General features: G+C 39.5%; 3 protein-coding genes across 3 annotated transcripts in view; all 3 read right to left on the bottom strand.

The window, feature by feature from the left end:
* prkcea (protein kinase C, epsilon a) overlaps positions 1 to 12,079 on the bottom strand; it is a 32,076-nt gene extending 19,997 nt beyond the window's left edge. The window contains exon 1 of the mRNA XM_034119111.1: positions 10,938 to 12,079. Within this exon, the coding sequence (XP_033975002.1) occupies positions 10,938 to 11,282 (345 nt within the window). The 5' untranslated portion in view covers positions 11,283 to 12,079. The remainder of the gene's footprint in view (positions 1 to 10,937) is intronic.
* Positions 12,080 to 12,575: 496 nt separating this feature from the next.
* ppm1bb (protein phosphatase, Mg2+/Mn2+ dependent, 1Bb) overlaps positions 12,576 to 24,305 on the bottom strand; it is a 38,653-nt gene continuing 26,923 nt past the window's right edge. The window contains exon 7 of the transcript XR_004555037.1: positions 12,576 to 12,590. The gene's annotated coding sequence lies outside the window, so the exon portion shown is untranslated. The remainder of the gene's footprint in view (positions 12,591 to 24,305) is intronic.
* On the bottom strand, positions 19,448 to 21,576 carry six3b (SIX homeobox 3b). Its single transcript, XM_034119110.1, has 3 exons — positions 21,497 to 21,576; positions 20,718 to 21,412; positions 19,448 to 20,175 (listed from the first exon to the last, which is right to left on the bottom strand). Exons 2-3 carry the CDS (start codon positions 21,410 to 21,412, stop codon positions 20,043 to 20,045), a joined length of 828 nt encoding a protein of 275 aa, XP_033975001.1. The 5' UTR covers positions 21,497 to 21,576; the 3' UTR covers positions 19,448 to 20,042.

The raw sequence follows: 24,305 nt of genomic DNA, 5'->3' as shown, positions 1-24,305 counted from the left end.
AAGGGAGTGTTCGATGAATTAGAAGAGGCTGGTACCTATTTATTTGTATTATTTAACATTTCATTGTAAGAGGAACTGGCTAAATCTACAGGAGAAAATTGAAGTATTTTGTAGTAAAAAACTAGAAGAGTGCTGCTGTCAAACTTTAAAGAAGGTTAACACTTACTAACATAAATTACAACTATAGAGACAGGGTGGCTTCTCATTAGCATCTCAACATGGTGGTTTACACCATCTAAAGAACTGCAACTTATAGAAGAAGAAGCACAGGGAGTGCTAGTTACACTAATGATGGTTTCTTTCCATGTTTGTGTCTTGAAAAGCCGAACCAGTGAGCCAAAATTCAATATAAACTGTTATTTTACTGGCCACCTCAATTGAAACCTGTTTTAGTTGTTCTGGTTCCAGCAACGTTCTGGCTCAATGGCACCATCGTTAACGTTATAAGTCACACCTGTGCTGTTCCTGCTCTGACAAGTCAACATGTCTGCCGTGAGAAAGCTCTACGGTCTCAGATTTCTGTGATTGTAAGCTCATCTGTCTCTGTTTGATCAGTGACAAACCATTTAACTACATAAACCCAACCCTTCAGCCGGTAATTCAGGATAAAGCAAACACTAATACACATGTAGTATTTTGAATGAACCTCCCTCAGGCATTTTAACGTAATAAAGTCAACAATGGGTTGTACTGGGGCATCAATTAGTTTAATTATAGGATGAGATAATACGATTTTAAAAGTTGAATAATTACTAGTCTGATTTGGGCAATGTGACATTACATTGCTATTCCGTATTGCTGCACTTGACTATTTATTAATAATAAATCAAATGATTTTGTTATAATTGATATGCAAAAGGAAGCTTTTTGTGATGAACCAGAAGAATCATAACTTGACTCTTCAGTTCCCCTCAGCTATGCCCAGCGTTTTAGCACCTTTTAACTCATGTTTTGTTTTTCCCCCTTTTCTGCTATTGTACGTTTTTTTTATGAAAAAGCACTAAAACCCATTGTACCCTGCCTGCCCTGAACCAGACAGATACAACTGGTTAGCTTAACGCTGCATTTAGCAGCTAAAGAGCCAGATATTTCTTCATAAGTTGGTGGAGACCAAAAACAGTTCGAAAAGAAAAGTGAATATTTGACTTCTATTCATCAATTGATAATGTTTCTGTATAAGTAAATGAAAGTCAACTGTTGGCTTACAGTTGGCTGGCAACTTTGGACAACATTGGTGATAATATTTGATTAAAATAGCATTGATGTGAGGAAAAACCTTGATTTGTAAGGTTTATAATTCCACAGAAAACCCACCACTGACTTGGTAAGTTATAATATGTATAATAAACTGTTTTACAATGAGACACAATTTCCCAGAGACCAAAGACCAACATCGATCTAATTTAAAATGACATAAAACTGAGAAGCTAGACCATTTTGCTTGATAAGTGGCTAAAAAACAATATCTGATCCTTAATATTATGGATATACTGTATGTTCTATCACAGAATAATGGATTAAATGTCTTATAGTATTAGACATTACATTACATTGCATTTAGCTGACGCTTTTATCCAAAGCGACTTCGAATAAGTGCATTCGACCAAGAAGATACAAACTTGAAGAAAACAGAATCATATAAGTACATCAGGTTTCATAGAGCTAAAACATTTCAAGTGCTACTCAACTAGTTTTAGATAAGCCAGTCCTTTATTAGTATACAAGTGCTTTGTTAGTAATTTTATTGCTCGAAGTGGAGTCGAAAGAGATGAGTTTTCAGTCTGCGCCGGAAGATGTGTAAGCTTTCTGCTGTCCTGATGTCAAGGGGGAGCTCATTCCACCATTTTGGAGCCAGGATAGCAAACCTAGCAATAACTGAATGACAACGATAGAAGATTTGATCCAAATCAGCACCCTTAAATGAACTATAACGTGACTTGGATTTAACCTGCTGTACAGACACACACATGCACTTTCCCCGCACAGACAACAAAAAGATGGGAGGAGAGAAAGCTGCAGCATCTAGTTCACCTCATTAATCCACTTAGTCCAATTAGGACACTGTAACAGCCAGAGAGACTGATCACTTCACAAACAATCTCTCACACACACATACTGGAAGCTGAGTGTGCCTGAGGATTTTAAAATGGACTTCGAAGGGAGGTTAGCATTAAACACACATACAGGCTTAACCGTCTTGTGTTGGTCCCATCGTCAAACGTTCACACACACACACGTTCACACACACACACAGAAAAGCACTCAACCAAGCAGACAGGGCACTCAAAGCTTGCATTATATCAATACTGTGGAGCTAACCCCCTCCCACTCTCCGTCCAGCCAGCTCGCTATCTCTGTCCAAGCAGACAGCTCTCTCTCAGGAGCGTTTAGTCTCAGTGACAGCCTCCCACATCCATCTGTCAAATAACACATTTCGGCTTTGAGAGAGCTCGACTACATTCACACAAAAAAACTGTGTGTTTGCCCTTCTTTCGATAACTCAGCAGTGCGCAAGCGTGTCTGTCGGCACACACACACACACACACACACACACACACACACACACACACACACACACACACACACACACACACACACACACACACACACACACACACACACACACACACACACACACACACACACACACACACACACACACACACACACACACACACACACACACACACACACACACACACACACACACACACACACACACACACACACACACACAGAGAGAGAGAGAGAGAGAGAGAGAGGAGGCCCATGCTGAGTGAGACAGCATGAGAGTCATGCATCTTTAATGTAACATCACAGAGAGCTAATAATGTAAGAGGAGCTGCGCTGGGAGGTGGGAGTGAAGGGGGGAGAATGGGGGAGATTCCACAAAGGCCTCCCTCCTTCTGTGAGTGACTGGTCCAACGGTCCAGTAGCTGGACAGAAGGATAATTTGATTTAGGAGAATGGACTTTCCCGATGAAATCACGCTGTCTGTGCTCAGACGTCTTAGAGCTCACACACATCCAACACGAGTGTGTGATATCCAGATGGACTGGCAGACGGCTTGTTGAGTAGCCTCTGTTGGATCAGACAGTCAACGTTTTTGAATCGTCTAAATGAAAATATTCCTCCTGAAGACTCAAGTCGCAGGAGAAATCCCTGTTTCTAAGCATACAGTGAAGCAATTGCAATACTTTTTATAATAAATTAATCTCTAGGGCTGGGGCGTGATCCAACAACCTGAATCAAAGCATATATTTAATGATCAACAATCATTATCTCGATGAAAAGTGATAACATTCCATCATCAGACATGCTTTTATTTCGAAGAATCCCATGGCACATGTTTTTTGTCCAGGCGCACCTCTTGCTAAAAATTCAAACAGTACTAGCGGTGTTAACAAGCGGTGCGAGTGGTGTCATGTGACGAGAGTGCGGTCAATCCAGAGAGAGAGACCGAGGGTGTGTGTGACAGTGAGTAGCAGTAACATTATACTTTAGCTGTGTGTGTCAGTGAGGTGTGTGTATAGTTTCTTTGTTGGGGGATAATTGCTACAACTCCTCAAGACTCAAGCAACGATCCTGTATCTTTCGTTAGCGACAACTCCATGGATAACATCTCATCTTATTCATAAATGTATCTTTCTGGACATTTAAAAATAGACACACTCATGGGGTCACAGTAGGACCTGCTGTCACAAAACTCTCAAATATCCTCCCATTTCTACCCTTCCACATGCATTAAACTTCCACAAACACACACACTTCTGCCCACTGATGCCAAACCAGGTCAACCTATGGTGTGTGTGTGTGTATGTGCGCACATGTGTGTATTGTCACAGTGGCAACAGTGCATCTTAAATCCAGTGTGTCCTACTTAACCAGCAGGTCAGTGAGGGGTGGAGCCTGTGATGTCATGCGACCTGCCATGCTAAGGGAAAAAGAGAGAGGGCTGATGACAATATGGCTGTGACCTCAATGAGCAGGGACATGTCTTGGGAGAGGATGGCAACTCACTGCCACCACTTACACAAAGGTACAATGGTAAAATGCCGTAATGGATGACATTATTAACTTTCCATGCCAAAAATAAGGTAAAGTCTCTGTGAAATGAGAAAGTGGTTAAGTTCATCCACCCATATTGGCAAAAAGCTTTGAGACTGTAGCTGGTGGGCTAACAACAGCTAACACACTAGCAATCCGGTATTTAACTTAATATAAAAGCTAGTCAGTCACAATATTTTCTCGGTACTTACTAGTACTTGTTCAAATCATTTGAAGAGTCATAAAAAAAACGTTGAGTTCATTATTGACAGATTTAACTGGACAATGAGCTCAGTATATACAAAGAAACAGTCATACCATTGTCTACCGTCTCATTACTGCCTGCAGAGCAAAACTCTATTGTGTCGCAGTTTATACTCCGACAGGCTCGATCACAAAGCTATAAGATATGCTACTTTCTTCCAAAGATGAACTTGATGCAAAAAGTTTGTGCATTTTTACTCCGCACCCCTGAAATGAACGTCATGTCATACTGGGTGTTTCTCAATCGCGAGTAAAGCTGCTTCAGAGCCACTATTTCAAGCATACTACGTCATCGAGTGCCGCCGAAGTACTGTTCCAATCTCCAGCATACTTGGAAATCTACCGAGCCCGGCGTACTCCGTTTGGAGAAATATCGAGGCTGCACATGAGTAGACTCCGCGGTCTTAAAATCCCCACAATGCTTTGCGCACGGACCAATTTCCCCAAATCTGTGGCGGAAGATGTAAGGCGGGGCCTCTCATATGACGCACACCTGCACACTTGCTAGCGTGTTCCACACTTCGTTTTCCGAATGCCAGGAAGTATTCTTGACTCGCTTCTAAGCAAGATGCTCGGCAGACATGTGCTACCAAGCAAGCGTACTCGCGATTGTGAAACACCCACTGTCATATTGCAGCCAATGGGGGAACAAATCATGTCAACTTCCTGGATATATTATTCAGAGTCAGGATTTTTGATAGCTACAATATCTAACACAAAGAAAAACTACGTAGGTGTCAAGAAATATTTGGAGAAGTGCTGCAAAGCGATTAACACAGACATAGATTTCGCTATTTTCGTTAAGGGGCTTCAAACTTTTTGATACTGTCACTTAACACATCTCAAAGATTGAAATAAAAATATAGGCCTCAGATCTGCAATGACAACTGGAAGGCTTTCACTGTAGGCTCAGACAATTACATTAAAACATTGAACAGTTTGAACCGTTTTTAAATAGGAATGGTGACTGGTCTCTTCTTGTAGTCCTTCATTTATTAATCCTGGCGGCTGTAAGTATAAGCATGTGAGTGTGTGTTGATGCCAAGATTCAAACAGGTTGGCTGACATCTGACGTGGTCCGTGTCCCGGTCAGGAAACGTTACACTGTGAGGTCATCTTGTCTTAGAAGCTCCTGGCAGCCTCCAGCTTGATATATGTACATGTACACACCGCCTATTTCCTCACCTCCTCTTCTACTTTCTCTCCTTCATCACCATTTCCCTGCTATTATATCTCTGTATTTTACTTGGTTGAAGACTTTTACACTTTTTTAAAGCTACCTGGAATAGTTTGAATGGTTTTTAAACCAGAAATAGAGAAGAAAACAGCCAGTTTTCAATTTTATCAGCTAATAATAATGTATTAATTGAACCAATTGAATGTTTAGTATATTATAACACTAATCCTGTTTTGAGGTAGCATTCAGCATACACTTTGCAGTTGTGTGATAAAAAAACTACAATGCTGGAGAAATGTAATGTTTGTGTGAAAAATCATAATTGTAGATAAATAATTGTCTGTATGTGTTATCACGACAATAAAAGTGAATGACTAGATAATAAATAGCCAACAAGCTTTCAAAATGTTTTTATCCTGCTATTTAACACATTCAAATGTATCTCTGGGAAATCTTGATAGTAGATAGCAACAAGTATGTGTTGTATATAAGACATACCAGCATTATATTTGTATTACTCAGATGTACATATCAGAATAAACAGCAGATGATATGGGAAGAGGGATACTTATTCTTGTATCATGGTGTATGGTTGCGGAGATTTTCGAATAGAATTTGGTCCACAGTGTGGAGATGATTCAGTTGCTAACAGAAAATTAAAACGACAATAATGTAAAAGTTTTAAGAGTAGGAGCAACAAACCTAATAACAGTTCTTTCCCAAAGATGTCATGCTTTAATTTTATATAAAATATAATTTCACTTCCCCTCATTTTTAAGATTATATCCTATGAAAAACTATAAAAATAATGTTTGCTAAGATAACTTAATTGTGGATTTTTCATGCTATATATATATATTTATTTAACACACAATAGTTCATATCCCATATTTGGTGATAATACCACATTTAAGTAATTGGCTGCATTGTGAACGTAAGCTTGTATATACAGCTGTGACTGCGGCCATAAATAACCTTTTTATCTAAACAGCTTGTTTAGAAATGAAAAGTAAAATCAACAATAGTGTAATCATCCTTTGCATCTCTCTGCCACAGCCATACCATAGTTAGCTCAGGAATGCACACGCTGGGTTTTGTTTACAGCGGTATGCGGCTCACCTCTAGCCTAGCCGATGAAAGGCAATCTTATTTATATAACACATTTCACCACAAGTGAAGTCAATGTGCTTTTTACGAAAGGTGGCGTACATACTACAGCTAGTGTGTGGATTAATGTCATAACTTACATAGAAGGTGTGCTGTGTGAGGGCTAGAGGGGATGTAGCCCCACATGGACGTGAAAGCAGTGCTCTGTTTATTTCAATGTGAAAGAGCAATACAATTGTTCTGTCACTTACATAAATAAATAATTGTAATAATCATGATCAAAATACTAATAATGATCATTTTGGCCACAATGGTGCAGAATAATGTGTATTGAGTGACATCAAATGTAGTTATTTTTCATTTTGTTGTAGCTAGATTTTAATGAAATGGTATTTGAAAATGCCACTTTGAAAGTCATGGAAACGTTTGGATAATGAAAAGATGTGCAAGTAAAGTTTTGATATTGTAAGAGGTAAATAATTCCAGTATAATGGTAACTATTCTATAATCCCTATATTTAATATAGATACACATTAGTGCTGGGGTTAGACCTGGGCATCATGAAAAGCTCTAGAGTTATTAAAAAAGTCAATATACCGGTGTGAATGGTATGGAAAGGGATTTCAAAATATCACGAAAAATATTGTGTATTGCAATATGGCCTTAAAATATTTAGATATTACATTTAGGCCATAAAGCCCAGCCCTACATGCAGCACAAAGAATCCACCTTTAAATGCCATGATTTCAAAAAAAGTCTGCTTTCTCAAAAAACTAAAAAAAAAAGCACTTTTCTACTCCGTTTTCCCTCTTCTTACCCCTGCCCATCTCCCCCAACTCTCACCTACCCATCTCGCTTTCGCTAGTGTTTCTGTGGGTGAGAGGCTGTCACCAAGGGGACGGGCTGTCATTGTCGCCATGGGGATGGGCTCCACAGAGCATCTCAATTACTGAATGGGACAATTAATAAGCATCAAAGCCTGGTTAATATTTCACCGGCGGCACAGAGCGGCAGCCTGGCCCACAGCGCTCGGGTCCACAGAAGATGTATCATGGAGATGTGGTGGAAGACAAAAGAGAGCAGGAAGCAGAGTGCTGAGACGAGAGGGAGGCTCAGATGAGTGAAGCAGCAGAAGGGCAGAGGAAGTGAGAAAGATGGAGCTGAGGCACACAAGCTACAGTGTTCATCTTAAAGGCAGGAAGTGTGTTATCTAATATGAGTTTATGGCATCATACTGAGGAATTGTATTCTATTTTTCAAAACATGTATCACTCTAATAATACATTTGGTGCAATACGGGCCACATTCCTATCTTAGTTCTAGTGTGTGTTTGTGTGTATATATTTTTTCTTCATATTTTTTATATACATTTCATACATATTTATATAATTGTATTTTAGTATTACAATGTATAATAATATGTGTATACTATTCGTTGTATTTATTTTGTACATTTGTTAGCTTACATTCAATTAATAGGGCTGGTATGTGTCTATTCATGACTATCTACACATTAGTATTACCTGGATTATTTATACAACAGGTCTTTCATTTTGAAAATGACCCTAATAACTAGTAAGACTCTTACTGATCAATTCATACATTTCATATACATGCAATTTATGTATGTTGGTGTACATAGCCCTAAAATCCCGTGAGAGGGACACTGGGTGATAAAAGCTTAAAAATGTTCCATGCCAGCAATAGTCTCTTTTTATCTTCAAATCTTATTTTGACACAAATACTTAAAATAATTAGGAGAAAAACTATACGACTCAGACAACCGAATACCTTTCGTCTTATGTTTTCCACCGTTTTTTAGTTGAGTCTTAACTTAACATCTGTCCCCGGAGAGTACCGAAGATTAAATGGCATTAGGATCATCAGGAGGGAGCCGATGAAACAGGAAGAGGGGGGTGAAAGGACGATGAGAGGGGAATCTCTGTTTGAGAGGGGAGGATGAGGAACAGAAGTAATGGAGTAATGAAGGGAGGACACAGGGGATGTGGGAGGGGTCGTGTCGCTGTGAGGCAGATGTTTTGGCGAGCCGGCAGCTGATCAATGGGATGTGGTCAATCACCAGAGTGATCCATATGCTCTGACCTTAATCTGATGGTGGAGAGAGAGTGTGCGTGTATGTGTGTGTCTATTTATATGCCAATGTATACCAATAGAGTGAAGCATTACATAACTTGAAATCAATTGAACCCCTCCTAATGATCCATATTGTCTATACTTATTCATTATAATAGCGTATTCACTTTACACAGTATTGCAGAATGTAAATATGCTACCCAAGGAATCAAATGTGAAATTGATGATTACAATTACGTCATGGTTATCTAGCTGAGAAAGCAAAACTAAGACTTTTCAACAAAAAATGTGCTGAAAACATTCAATTTTGACAAAAATAAATAGCAATAATGCAGATCTGTAATAAGTACAGCTATACAAACACTATTAGTTTGCATAAACAACAACAAATTGGCTGCCTTAAAAAAGGAAAAGCATAGTAATACTCACAACTAACTTTGGTAAAAATAGTTGTGTATGTATTTTGTAGGTATTGAGCTAAAAGCAAAACAACAAATTCAGTTGTTTAAATTGCATGTCCTCAGCTCCCAGAATGCTTGTCCTTCATCAGCCTTTCATCTAACCTAAAGCGAGACGAGATAAAAACAAAGTGTAGAAGTGGAACAAGATCACATGTTTAACTGGAAACAAATCTGGCAGACCCCAAACAAACAGCTCTTTATCTCCCTTACATACAGATCTACATGTGGCAGTTCAACATCAGTCCCCGATGCAAACGAGATAACTGACAAGAAACCGTAATAATTCAAAAATAATTTCCCCCTCTAGAGAGCGAGCTGCAAATTATAAGTAATGTAAACCCAAAGTAACTCCGCCATAGCTCCGCAGAGGACAAATTGGACTATGACTTTGTCTAAGAACCCAATACAGAACTAGTTTCTGCTGAACAACCAGGCACTGTCTGAGATTCTGAGCCCAGAGACACACATACAGTCAACTAACACACTGCTGCTCTGCCAAAGAAAGTGCCAAGAGAAATCCGACACAGATTTAAGAGAGTTAGAGGAGAACATCTTTGATTAAAGGTAACGTGAGCCGTTTCTATGACTTGATGGCCTGACCTTAAGAGCGGCAACGATAAGTCAACCAAACGATCAGTGGATTGACAACTCTTTTTATTATTGTTTAATCCAAAGGTAATTGTCATGCAATAATGGCAGGAAATGCTGCTTTTATGTATGTAATATGTTAAAATATTATTTGGAGATTTGTTACTTTCAAAACATGTCAATTGAAGATATCACCTTCTGAGAAACCAGAATGTTCACTATTCTGTTGACATTTTATACACCAGATAAATAATCAATGAATCTTTAAAATAATTAACAGATGATTTGTTTATTAGTATTATTATTAGTTCCATGCAGTAGCTGTCCTACCCTAAATCTGGGGAAAAGACAGTAATGGTATCTTTGATCAGTAATCTGTAGACCTGAGATGAAGGATCAGTATATTTACCGGAAAAGAAAAAAGTTAGATCAGTGCAGCCCCCCCCCCCCAAAGGTGCTCACTGGCCTAGAGTAGTTATTCTAGGAGGCTCTGGAGAAGGGGTGTGTGTAGATGAATGTGTTTTGTGAAGCAGCAAATGAACAAAGTAGACAATTTACTGGATGAATAGGTAAGAAGAACTTGGTTTTGGCTGATGAAAACGTGTGAATCCTGTGGCGAAAGGGCCACACGGCAAACTGTAGCCTACAGTTTGCATTTTCTGCCCGATGCCTTCAAGTAAGCACAAGCACCACATCACATGTGCAATGCAAACAAAATAATTCATGTTTCAGAGAATATGAAGGTTTTTTAAACAGCGGCTCCTGTAGGTTGAGGGCCTGGGGTCTGTTATCTAGGGGTGTCCTTGCCTAAAGAAATTCCGATCGACTTCTACTCATATGATTATGTAGCCAAATTAAATTGTGTATTCAAACGTCAGATGAGTATACTTGAGGTTCACCACAAATGAACATACCAAAGCAACATTTTAATTATTGTGTTCACCAGAGATGTGCTAATAAGTGTTTGGAAATAAATAATTCAGCATGAAAAATGCATTAGGAAATGATTAATTGTTTAAAGAAATAGAATCGACTAAGACCAAATGACTGATAGGGGATGTAAAGTAGGCAGACCTACAGTTATCAAATTTGGTTTCACCTAAACAAGCACACATTTACCTACATGCAAACCTGTGGCTTTCGGGACCCTGAAGACTACTTCAGCAATGCTCTGTGGGAGTCAAACATCTAACACATACCCAGTCCTCGTAGTGCCTAGTCCCGTTCTGCAGCAGGTCTTCCAACTGGATGGTGCAATTGGCCACAAAGTCATCATATCCGATGGGTGCATCATGGAAGACAGACAGCTCCAGACTCCTTCCCTCACGGACCTCAGTGCAGAACTCCTGGTGCCAGGCGGGGCTGTTGGTCTTGGTCCTAGTGGCGGTCTGGCCCAGCCGGGTATGGTCCAGATTCAGGGCCAGGTAAGGGTCCAGCAGGAAGGAGCCGCTCTTCCCCACAGCGTGACGCAGGGCCCAAGGTGTGGGCTTCAGATCCACTGCCTCACACACTCGCACCTTCAACAGGCCACTGAAGACAGGCATGGCTGCTGGGATGTGTGTGTGCGTAGTGTATATATAAGAGGATGCGTGTGCGTGTGTTCAGGCTAGTGTGCCTGTTCCTGTACACAGAGTGTTTCCTTCCAATAAGCGGGGTCACTGCACAGTCCTGCTACTTCCCATAATGCCGCTGGTTCCTTGGACTCTCACTCTAGTACAGCCACATCCCAGACCTGTTTTATCCACACACAAACACTTACAGTCCAGCTGATCTCTAATGGGCTGAATAACGCAGTAACAACGCAGACACACACCCTTCAGAGGTCGCTTGCTTAACACTCTCCCACCCGAGCAGCTGCCTTGTTTGTTTATGGTCGGTCCCGTGCGCCACACAAGATTCACAGCGGACACAGGCCGAGATATAAAACGACAGAAAGGGCGAATGCGGGTTAACGAGCTCCGGTTGGGTTCACGTGAAGCCCCCGAGCGTGCCCACGGTCCGTGTGTCTCTCCCGGGTCAGGGTGGGAGAGAGCGCGAGCAGCCGCGCCTAGCCATCCGGGATTGGTGCTCCGTCCTCCAGCCCCTCGCTCGCTCTTCTCTGGGATAATCTCCTTGCTTCGACCTGACGGTACCGCGATATTTGCGCGTACTCTCGGAAAACAATGCCTTATTGCCCCCTCAATGCAGTATTTTTCGGGCTCACGAGCACCCCAAATACATCACGGTGCTCTGCTCGCGTTCGTTTTTTCCTCTCTTCAGTGCCTGCGCGCGCCCCCTGTTTCCCGTCGCCTCTCTCTCATGAATCCGTGAGTGAGCGCGAGCTGCAGGAAATGCGCAAAACGCGTCACCCCCGCTGCCGGGCTCTTGCGCCGGATAAGAGGAAAAGAGAGAGAGGCTGTGTGTGTGTGTGTGTGTGTGTGTGTGTGTGTGTGTGTGTGTGTGTGTGTGTGTGTGTGTGTGTGTGTGTGTGTGTGTGTTTTTTAAACGAAACAGACGAAGAGGGGGGTGGAATTCACCCGCAGGCATGGAGAGTGTGTGCCATGTCCAGACAGCCAATAGAGCCAGTCAATCAGTCAGTCCTTATGCACCACACACACACACACACACACACACACACACACACACACACACACACACACACACACACACACACACACACACACACACACACACACACACACACACACACACACACACACACACACACACACACACACACACACACACACACACACACACACACACACACACACACACACACAACACACACACACACACACACACACACACACACACACACACACACACACACACACACACACACACACACACACACACACACACACACACACCTTTTTTTTCGCACTGGTTTGGTTGCTTTAACTCTTGGGGAAATAATCTGGCTCTTTATCTGCTACGGTTAGGCAAAACATTTAAGTTGTGAGCCATAAAAAAACCTGAAGTATGAGCGGAAAGCTGCTGAAAACACTTCATAGAGCTTTCAGTGAAAATGATCTGGGTTCGTCACTATAAGGAACTTCTTTGCCATTACACAAAGTAATTTGATCCATTGTTGATGGAAAGAGCGTTGCTGTACAGGTGACATTTTGGTGAGGATTAAAAAAACACTTTATAACAGTGGCTCATAGTATGATCCTACAGAGAAATATCTGAAGCTCCCGTCTGTTTTAACAGAGCTCTATTGTGAGTTTTAGCTAATTGTTTAGTGGTTAGGCCATCACCAGTCTCATAGTGTCATTCTTTTGCTATAGCAGGCTACTGTGTTTATATAAAGAGCTGTAAAAATGTTCTTTATACTACCTGCTCAGCACCAAACTGCAGAAAGGAGCTCCAACAAGGCGTGTAGGACAGAGAGTGAATACACAGAGATGCTGTATGAGAAAACCAATGTGATTTTGGAACATTGAACAATGTAAATCTATTCTAGTAGATCTCAACAATGGAATTATGATCAGTAGAAATGGCCATGACATGGGACCTTTAAATAACAATTATGGTCAATTTCCCCTCATGCGAAGTGCTTACTATTATGATTCTTGAAACATGCATTACAAATGATTATCTTTTTTTGCTATTGTTATTATAAAAACTATATTCTGTATTTAGACTTAGAGTAAGGTCATGGTTTAAGTTCAGTATCACATGGTTCTTGCAAACATAAACATCACATGTGACACATCCATGCCACTAATCACCCTAATTTTGTCTTGTTGCTTCAGTTGATTGGTCACATTGAGTGATTAATGAGCTGCCATGGCAACTGTCACTCTCTATCATGGACTGCCCTCAGATGTTTCACTCACACCAATCACAGAACAGAACATCTGCCTGCTCACTTACAGTAAATGTTGCGATTAAAAGAAACCTTAATGCAGGAGAAAAACATTTTTTTCTTTAAAACGTATACTGTACTTGCATATGTCTGTGTTTTAGAAAAGATAAGATAAAATAATAGGATTAAATCACGATGTTAGGGGCTGTCTGTATGAACAAAGTAGAAATATAACATAGAAATATAATATAATGACGTGGCAAGATCGCATAGCATATTAACATTGTAAAGTATGATATTATGAGGTAAGATAAAGTATTAGTGAGTGTAATGTTATAATAGTAATGTTAATATTAGAAATAATAGTCATTATTAGTAAAATGGGTATTTTATTACAACTAGTAATAAGTAAAATAACAATAAGTAAATAATAATCTTAAAATAAAATAAAATATAACATATATTTCTTTGTGCTCACTTAATAAAACCGTTGTTTTTTTGGGACATTCTACAAAGACTTGTATTGAACATCCTACCTGCACATCAGGCCTGTCCAGCTGCGCCCCCTGCTGGCTCGTGCGTGGTATCGCCGAGATGATCCCAGGACGTGACGTCACGGTACGCCGTATTCAAGTGCTACTCGTAGCTCCATGTTTCGACGGTGATCAATTCTGTGACACAAAAATCCTTTAATTAGAGTTGGTAATAGTAGTACCAATACACCTTTGCAAAAAAACAAACAAATCCATTACAAGTTAATCTTTTGCATTAAAATCCTACACAAGTGTTATAAGCCAAATGTAATTAGAGTATCAAAACCAAAAGCAATTACTTAAATAAAAATGTCTGAGAAGTTTTACGGGGAAATGTTTTTTTGGTGGAACTACAGTAAAAACTTTTTTTAAGTTCCACTAGACACTTGAGAATTTATATATATATATATGTAAAAGGGGATAGATACATTTAGACATTGGGTAACATAACATGTAACATTTTAAAGATGTTGTGCAATACATTTTTCTCATATTTTGTAATTAAAATCGTTATCTGTCATATAAAATGTGAGCAGTAGAAAGACATTTGAATATTCATACCTGTAACATGCATGGTGGAGTTTAAGTTTTCAGAAGTATACAACATATTTAAATATTTAAACAAAATTATGAAACCTCAGTTGGTCATTGTCGCTGTATGGTGCCTTTGAGACTTCATTATTTGTGAAGATGTTCCCTTTAACTTCATAATCATTGTATTATAGATATCAGGCTGTTAGAAATGCATGTTTCCCAAGCTCCTGCACTTTTCATTAATTAACTGTAAGCAGACAATATAGGAGCACTTCCAAAATATGTACAACCTGTCATGGACAGATTTAAAGTAGATTATATACATTTTCATTAAACAGTGATTCAAACATTTACATTTTCAGAACGATATGTTATCCCTTTCTTAACAATTGATGTTAAATAATAGGAAAAGTGTTTTGGTAATAATGAATTTAGTGCAAAACATTTGTTTTCCTTTAAAATATGCAAAAGTTTAACTTACTTTTCTAAATAAAATCCAGCAACTAATACTGTATATCTGGTCAAAATGTCGACAATACTATAAAGTCCTCATTTGTTTATATAGAAATCCAACAAAAACTTTTTTTTCTAACTTGTGAAAATAGATTATTTATTTTCATAAAACTTGAAAAACACAACGACGGGTTGGACATTTTCACGACAGGGAGGACACAGGTTGATTTAAGAAACATACTGGTTTTCATTTGGGGGGCTAGCTTCAATTCTGAACATTACAGAACTCTTGGACATCCTTTCAAACAGACCATGAAACCTGTTCACCACTCAGAGTTGAAAGGTTGGACATTTTGGTACAACGACAGGGTGGACATTTTGACCTTCAGTTAGCATGTTGGTTCCAACAAATTGTGACTAGCTGACTCTGGTTTTTAGACAATTTAGTGTTAAACTTACATGTCTTACAGCATATTCTATGCTGACAGGGTGGACATGTTCAGCTTAGGAAAAGCATGTTAGCTAATTTATCCAAAGAAAATTATTCAATAGGAAAATCCAGTACTCACTTACTTTAGACTTTGAGTTTAATGAAGAGAGAAGAAACTTTTGATAAATAAAATATGATTTTTATCACCAAATGATCAATGGACTCAAGTTGAGTAATATCTTAATTAGCAAAAATAATCATTTGAAGACATTCTTTTTCTTAAAGATTTGAATAATTTTACTGATTTAATGGGTGGTGCTTGGGACATAGCAAAATAGCATACAAATTATACAAAACTGAAAAAAATCTAGAAAATGTGTCTAAAGAGCCAAGTAAGGCATTTTAGTAAATATAGAAATGTAAGACTAATATGACAAACAACTTTTATATTTCATTTTTGAGCAACTTGATGATGTACAGGACACCAAAAGGCACCCTGCAGCGAGAAAGACCCAAGTATATTATTTGGCTACATTCTGTAAAAAATGAAGGACATTGTGTTGAAATGTAACAATACAAGTCAGTGGCAAAAAGGTAAACATTTTAGAATATCTGCCTTGTGTAAGTTTTCCTGCCATAAAGTAGCACAACAAGACTTGATACATCTCAGTAATACTGAAGATGTTTGCTTTTCATTCAAGTAAAAGAAGAGTATATCATATTCCAGGGAGGCGTGGCACAGACTGTTGAGTAAACTGCCCTCTAAATCATTTGTTGTAACACTTAGGTGATTGGGACCAAACATTTTATCATTGGTTTGAGCTAGTGTAGGTATAATTCCCGAATTTAATTTGGCGCGTACCAGGCCCTGACCAAGAAACCTTGACTTGGGTGTTTGTTATTTGTATGTAGGCCTACTCTGCTATAGAGTAATCAGGCATATAGTAAGGGAAGGGTTAGGAGGTTAATGCACCATTATTGTTGGTTTGTGAACGTTTGCGGTTGATTAGGGGTCTGCAAAGAAGGAGAAATTAAAAGTAGTGTATCATATACTCAACTGTTCTCTATTGCAAGGTAGACCGAGATCTTCATTAGCAAAGCCTTTGAAAAACATTCCCAAAGTTAAAAAATCGTTACTTTTTTTTTTTCTGGTTTGGTTTCAGTAGTACATGACTGTTTTGTTTCCATTACAGGTTTGTGCAGTATAATAATTGTACGACCTTGTGACGAAAACTAGCAAAAACCCATAAATGTTACTGTCCTCACCTCTATGCGTTGTTGCTCAACTTCCTGTTTGAAGCTGGCCCCGCCCACAAGCTTGAGTTATTTGAAAGATTTGGAGCTCAGCAAAAAAAGTTTTAACTCACAAGAAAATAAACCCTGTTAAGCTTTTCTGTCCTATTTAACTATATGCCCTGAATGCCCTTAAATCACCTTATAGTAAGCTGCTGGGGAAAAGGACTAAGTAAGCTTTTATTCTGTACAATGCTAAGGACAGTGTTAAATAAAGAATCTGAAGGGAATGTAACGCTCTTTAATATCATCGTTTAAATTAAAAAAATCTATCTGACCTGTTGAGTGCACTATTCAAATTCAGTTCGTGTAATTTAGAACTGTTTATTTCATGAATAAAAGCCAACATCTTTATTTGACTGTGTTTACTTTAACCACGGGGGGGCGCCACTGTGTTGGTCAGCCGCTGAGCAGATGAATGAAAGCAGGGCTTTCAGCTTTTTTCTTTTTTTTTTATTGAAGTTAAATGCATCAACCATGCATTTTGAGAGCAAACTGAATTGATGGATACATCTCTCAACACCCATATGAAACAGAACTGTAAACAGATTTTCTTTTTCTTTAGGCCCTATGGATATTTTACAAATCACTCACGTTTTAAACTGTATTCTTGTTTTACTGTCATATAGTATTTCATAACTGTTTTTCATTTATTCTCATAAATGGTGACCAAAACGTTTGAGACCCACTGAGATAACTAGACTAAAGTCTAAACACTAACTATCTTACCTCACTGAGCCTCTCAGTCTGACAGGAGAGAGCTCTCCCTCTCCTTGTTTTAGAAACAGCTTCTAATATCCGTTAGCGCAGCTAGCTAACCAGATGCTAACAACAACAATGCAAATAGTGAGTTTGGTAGACATATGGCTACTGTATAATAGTAAAGTTATTGAAGATGATGCCATATTTATTGAAGATTTTACAATATAAATATTCCCCAATATTATTCAAAAGCATATTCTTCCAAACTCCTTGCTGTAGTATGACACACAGGAGACTATTGATGTGTGTAGTGAGTTTGGTAGTAATAAGCTGTATAATAGTGATTGAATATTATTGTATTCTCTTTTTTCGGAGTTGCAATTTGCAGACGGTCCCTGAGCACTCGTTTCTTCTCCGGCTGCGGATAGAGACCAATGTGTCCAGCTCGGAGGACGGCGCGTACTGGCTTTTTTTGATCAAAATGTGATTGTAGTTCGTTCGTTGTCAACCGTACCACGGTACTTAGGAGACGTCATTTATGTCTGAATAACGTTTTGTTCACGAGTTATTGATCCGTGAAATCCGAATCTCCCAATATCGTTCCAACTTTACTGAACTAAGCCAGAAGACCGTCTCATTTCGTAGACCGCTCGGTTTACTGTTCCTTCACTTTATTTTTATATTTATATACATTTATTTTGGACGCAAACTTAGCGTGAGGAAAGGCATGTGTGGCGTGAGTGCGTGAGATATGGGTTAATTGCGTAACTCTCACGCTCAATGCGTGAGGGTTGGCAGCCCTGAATGAAAGTGACTGACTGTGTTTCGACTCATACGGTTTCTTTTATCTGTATTTATTTTTTCCAACAATGGAGGGTAGACTTGTGAATTTTTACTTGACAATCAACATATGGCAAGAAACAAATGTGGGATATCCTAATGTGGGAGCCTTCTGAGTGCAGACATATTAGAAACTATTGCAACGTTTTAACAATTTTTAACAGAGAAAGCATGAAAGTAACTGAACCCATCAGACAGCAGTGGAGAAAGTATTATTTTAAAAGTAGCAATACAGTTTAGCAATACAACCACAGTAAGGTCCTGCATTCAAAGTGTTCCTTATGTAAAAGCATTTAAGTGTTAGCATCAATAAAGTATATTATGCAGAATGGCCCATTTTATAATAATTGATATGATATAACTGGATTATTAATAGTGATAAGGATACGACGGTGGTTTTAACTAGTTTAAATTCCACTGGCTTGTAAAATCACCCCAAGCAAACAATAATGTCTTATGTTATGAAAACATATAATAATACATTATAACACATAATGTTTGATGTATTCTACATTATTAATCTGCATCTTAAAGGTTACTTAAGGTATATAATACATGTAGTGCAGTAAAAAGCTATCCATAAATTGTATCTGTAAAAAAATAAACAAATTTGGTAATAGAAAAAAAAAAGCTGAAAGGCCATATGGATTGCTAATACCAAGAATGCATGGACATTTCAACTTGTATTAATAGCTTGCTTCATACTGAGATGCTTTTTTATTTATGATTACCATATGCTTCTATTCAGTTTTTTATTTAACAAATTTAGATGGGTAATATGACAGATTAACAAACATAATTTACCAAAACTATTATTAACCTTTATTAACAAATAGATGTATAGACCATTGTTTTAGGCCATTATTATTATTAATTTCATTTTGCATTATATTAATATATTTTTACTTATTATGTATTGACTTTGATTGTCTATACATGAATGTAACTTAAAAAACATTTACAATTTTTGAAAGTGATGGTGTTATCAAAGAAGAATGGGCACAATACCAGTGATATATTAAATACTTTTATTTATATAAAATACCAAAAACATTTATTCAGCATAAAATGTAACATTAGGTTTGACATAGTATCACACACAGACTGCACAGTGAACTCTGTGAACTTTAAATAAAGTAGAAGTGAAGGTAAAGGAAGAAATAAAAGTTCAATAACATAGAAACAGCCAGACAGGAAGGTAAGGCTTTAGTGCGTATTGATTGTCTACAGCATGACATCCTGGTCTTTTAGAGAAACAACTCGTTTAATTCAAAAAAACAAAAAAAAACATAATGACACATAATTAGAGAAAATAAGAGTGATTATCTCCCTGGCAGTCTGTAAAGGTCCTCCCAAGTGGGGGGTCCATGGGTTAAAGTCCAACGGGGGTCCACGGCTTGATGTCTGTTTAATCAGGGTGACGGTAAGCTGGGTCAACAGATGCACCATCCATGCATGGATGAAGTTAAAAAATCTAAAATGTGGGTCTGGTGATCAAACAAACTTAAACCCAGCAGCATAGAGAAACATTTTTCACATTGTCAGGAAACAAAAGAAAAAAAACTTCATGCAACTTGTTACATCACCTGTTTGATGGGCTGGGGATAAGCCCTGAACATTTATTGCAACCCAAACCGTGAAGAGCCTTTTGTCCACATCCTCCGCTCTCTGGTAATCCACAACTGACCATCACAGGCCCCTCGAAGGTCCATTGTACATTCAAGTCTTAAACATCCAAGTCAGAGTCACTGTCTGTTACTGAGAGAAGAGTTTCTCCATCTGCTCGCTCTTCATCTGGACTGCACTCTCCTCCGCTGAGCGACCGAACACCATCTGGACACATCCGGTGATGCTGCAACCTAAAAACAGTGATAAAGATGTGTCAAAAGTGGGAAACTCTGCTTGTGATAAAATTGTTAAAATTGATAGAAATGTTAGAAATGAAGCCATTGTCCAACTAAATTATCTACAGTGCATGCATGTCAGGCAATCTGCACCCATTAGTGAACATTTTGTCTTCATCAACAGGATGACCCACACACTGATCCTGAAGCAAATTATAGTGAGAGACAGAAAGAGGAAAGATCGTCCAGGTCAGACTGACAGAAGGAAAACAAAAACCTACAAGCTGAATGGCTGTGCGTTTTTACGCATGAATGGCCCTCTTTTACGCACAACATTGGCTGCCTGTGGAGACGAAATTGCCTCAACAAGAGAATGAGTAAGAGTAATCAATAAAGAGGCTGCTTTTGGGGAAATTAAAGTTGCTTTGACTTTAATGGTGTTTCGATCCTATACCAACACAATCATTAGTACAACTTTATTCTGGCTGCTATGGCGTGGATTTTCAGCCCAATATGTTTTCTCTAACTGTTACTTATTCCAAGTCAAAGTCACTGACCTGTTTTTGGCTGCTGCCGCCCGGTCCCTCTGTCTCCGGTTCTTGAACCAGTTTCCAACCTGAGTCGGTGTGAGTCCGGTCGCGTGGGCCAGCTCCCGCTTCTTCCCCGGGTTTGGGTAGGGGTCCTGCAGGTACCACTCTCTTAGCAGCCCCCGTGTGCGCTCTTTGAAACAGTGCGTCTTTTGCTCACCATCCCAGATTGTCCTCGGTAACGGAAACTTCTTTCTCACGCGGTACTTGTCAACAGGTCCAAGCGGTCTCCCCCGGAGCTTCTCTGCCTCCCGGTAGTGAGCCTCAAGCCACATCGCCTGAAGTTTTCCGTGCGATGCGCGCGTAAAGCGGTGCGTCTCCAGGATGTGATAAAGCTCGACGAAACTCCCCGTGTGGTAGGCCACCACGGCGCGAGCCCGCTGCACGGACTCGTGCTCAGAGATGGAGTCGCGCCCGTCTGCGGTCACCGGGAGGGACCAGAGGAAGCGGGCCAGCCGCTCGATGTCTCCGGTCTCCTCCAGAGTCTCGCAGACGCTGGCGATCTGCGCCGCGGAGAAACACATTCCCGGGAGAGCCAGGGGAGGACAGGCGGAGGGAGGGTCCTCAGGGGACCGGGAGCGGGCCAGGGTAGGTGGCCCATCTGCAAAGTGTGGCAGGAGGATCCGGGAGGCTGAGAAAAAGTCGAGTGGCGACCTGAACACCATCTGGATGACAGAGTGAAACCAGAGAGCAGTGCGTCTCGGAAAGAGTCTGACAGAAATCTGCTGAAGTCTGACTCTTTAGCTCACCTGGGAGTCAGGGAGGGACCCTGGATCTGACTCCTGATTGGACACCCTAGAGCTGATGCGGGGTTGTCATGGCAGCCCTGTCAATCAAACACAGAGGATTTATCTCCCTCTTTTTAAGCACAAGCTGGACTCTCTTCTGAATTGACTCTCCATTGTGACCTATTTCAACAGGAAACCGAACACTTATTAGCTTTTTCCAGAACTCTAAAGAAGATTAAAACGAGTCATGTCAGTCAGTAAATTAAAATCCGTGCCATTGGACCTAAAACGGCATCATAAAAACATTTAAAAAAATTATGAAATTCCGTCGCAGTGATATATTTGAGATAAGATATCTACATGCCTTCATATCATCTATAAGTTAATAGTATTTACTTTAAAAACAAGAAACTTTCTTTGTGATATTATCTCAAAAATAGTATGTTAGCACACTATCTTATTTCAATCATGTATTTTATTATTATAATTATTATTATTTGTATTATTATTATAATTATTATTATTGTATATCCCACATTATTGATTTTATTATAGCCTTTTTTCCGTCCTGAATTATTTTAATCCTGTTTCAAACCATGTAAAGAATTTGGAAACTTGTTTTGAAAAGTGCAAAGAATTTAAATGTATTTATTAAATAAACCCACACTGCTGTCGTTTTTTTTTCCTTTTCAATTTAAATACATTTTATATTTCATCTGTTTTGCAGTGCAATGACTAACATAACAGTAAATCCTGTGTGAAGACAACCACAAGACGAATATTGACCTTGACTTAGCTTTTAGAGAATATTTAATAATATTAATAATAAATAAATAAACAAGAAGGCCCTTTAAACATAGAAAAATATATTGTGATATGACATGTTAAAAAAAAAAGACAGGCTGACATCTCTGTCTGCTATCGTCTAAATCTCATAACCTCTATGGTTGTGGCGGTAAGCCTCTCTCATCATTAATAGCAATAATGTGGACAGTGTGATTGAAATTCTCACCCTGAGCTGAAAGCATACGTTTCTCTAAGTGGTCTCCGTCCACTCTAATCACTTTCTAATCACTTTTCTATTCTCTAATATCCATAAGTTCAGAGATAAGCCACAGCTCCATTCTCTTACCTTGGATTAGCATGGGGCCTGCTAACATTAGTCTAATAGAGCCGCATATTCAATCAGCATTAACACATATTGGGTTGGCCTGGGCCATATGCTTTGGAGCGTGGCACCCTTAGTGCAGATTTACTGCGTCTATGAGTGTGAAAGATGAATACAAAGGTGATTCTTTTAGGGCCTTAGTAAACCAAAACACACACTTTTATACGTTGTGCACCATCTCATTAAATGTTGTCGTCACAAACATGAAAACTCCAATGGGAGGTCCAGTGGAGATGTGTTGGGCGTGAAAAAGGGGGTCACCCAGCTTTAAAGGGTTAATGCCAATTACCCCAACAGACAGATGTCCCTGCATGGCGGTGTGAGGAGACGTGTGCCAGTTTTTACCCCAGATGATGCATGGTAATCTCTCTCCTTCATTAAATATAATCAAATAGGCTTTACTGTACATTAATTAAAATAATAACAGCCCAACGCAAACAGTTTAAGTATCTGAAAATTGAACAAATCTGGGGTTAAAAAGATCGCTCCTCATTTTGACTTGTGGCTAGCATCTCGAAGCTACATTAGCCACCACTGGCATAACACATCGGAATATCCAACCAAACTTTTGATGGTTGAGTTGCATTGTGGGTTACATAGTGCCAGGTTTTGACAACGAATGTGTGAAATAAAAAAATATGTTATCTCCAGCTCTGCTGCATGAATGTTGATCCTTTCTTTAAACCAAAGGTCATGCTTGGTTACAGGAGTACGTGCTAAAAACGTTTTTAGACTGACAGTAAACCCGATAGCGGAGATTTTTTGGGGATCGCCAAGGAAAAATGATGCAGCCAAGAAGACGTTTCAATGTCAGGTAAGTTCCTTCTTGTTACCACATTCACATGGAGTGGTTCATTCGGCTCTACTTGAGAGGCTTGATTCTCCAAAGGATTGCAGCATGTTTCTGTGTGTGTGTTTAAACAGCAGAAAACAATGGACAAACACACACAGAGCGACAGTCATGGCCAGGGCTCTTCCAAGTTGAAAATACATTCTTCTAATTGAAGCAGGAAGGACGAACCAAACATAATCGAGGTGTGTATGGGTGTGTTGTGGTGATGAGGGGGCGAGTGTGTCGTAATGGTGACAATTAAGTTAATTCAGCTACATCTCCATTCAGCGGCGGGACAATGAGGGAGGAGGAAGGAGAGCAGGGCTGGATGACACTTCCAGGGTGGCTGGAGGAGCACAGCGAGGATACCCAGTGAATCGCCTCCTGCGCCTCCTTATCCACCGTAAACAAAAGCCCTGCTCCTAATTAACCCCTCCACTGACCTCCACAACTTAACACTGACCTCTTAAGCCCTGAAACTTTAACCCCCTCACCTCCTCTTATGGAAGAGGCCATGCTGCCCCCGTAACTCCCTGCAAAGCCTCCTCCTCGTTAAGCCACTAATCACTTCCTGGGTCTTTGTTGTGCTTTTGTGCTCTTACTGGGATCCAGGAGAGTTCGGTGTACAATGGTACCCAGAAAAACAGGAAGGAGGGGGGGCAAATTGTGGCGGGTGAAGGAGGATGAAAATTAAGATTTGGAGAGAGCGGGAGGTTTTTACTAAGAGTGACGGTTAATTTAGTGTCGGATAGTCTGTTTGTCAATAAGGTAGATGGTAGAAAAGTAAAATTATGATAAACTCTAACTTAAAGGAGTAACTCAACAGCAAA

The sequence above is a fragment of the Trematomus bernacchii genome, unplaced genomic scaffold (genome assembly GCF_902827165.1).
Source record: "Trematomus bernacchii unplaced genomic scaffold, fTreBer1.1, whole genome shotgun sequence".
NCBI lineage: Eukaryota > Metazoa > Chordata > Actinopteri > Perciformes > Nototheniidae > Trematomus > Trematomus bernacchii.
Note: the sequence above shows the minus strand (reverse complement) of the source record. Positions and strands in the feature narration are given on the sequence as shown.

Bases quoted from the DNA above. Each gene is read 5' to 3' on its own strand.
- six3b (XM_034119110.1), bottom strand. From the start codon at position 21,412: ATGGTGTTCAGGTCGCCACTCGACTTTTTCTCAGCCTCCCGGATCCTC. The intron at 20,176-20,717 runs GTCAGTGACTTT...CACTGTTTTTAG, and splicing joins GCGGCAGCAGCCAAAAACAG to GTTGCAGCATCACCGGATGT.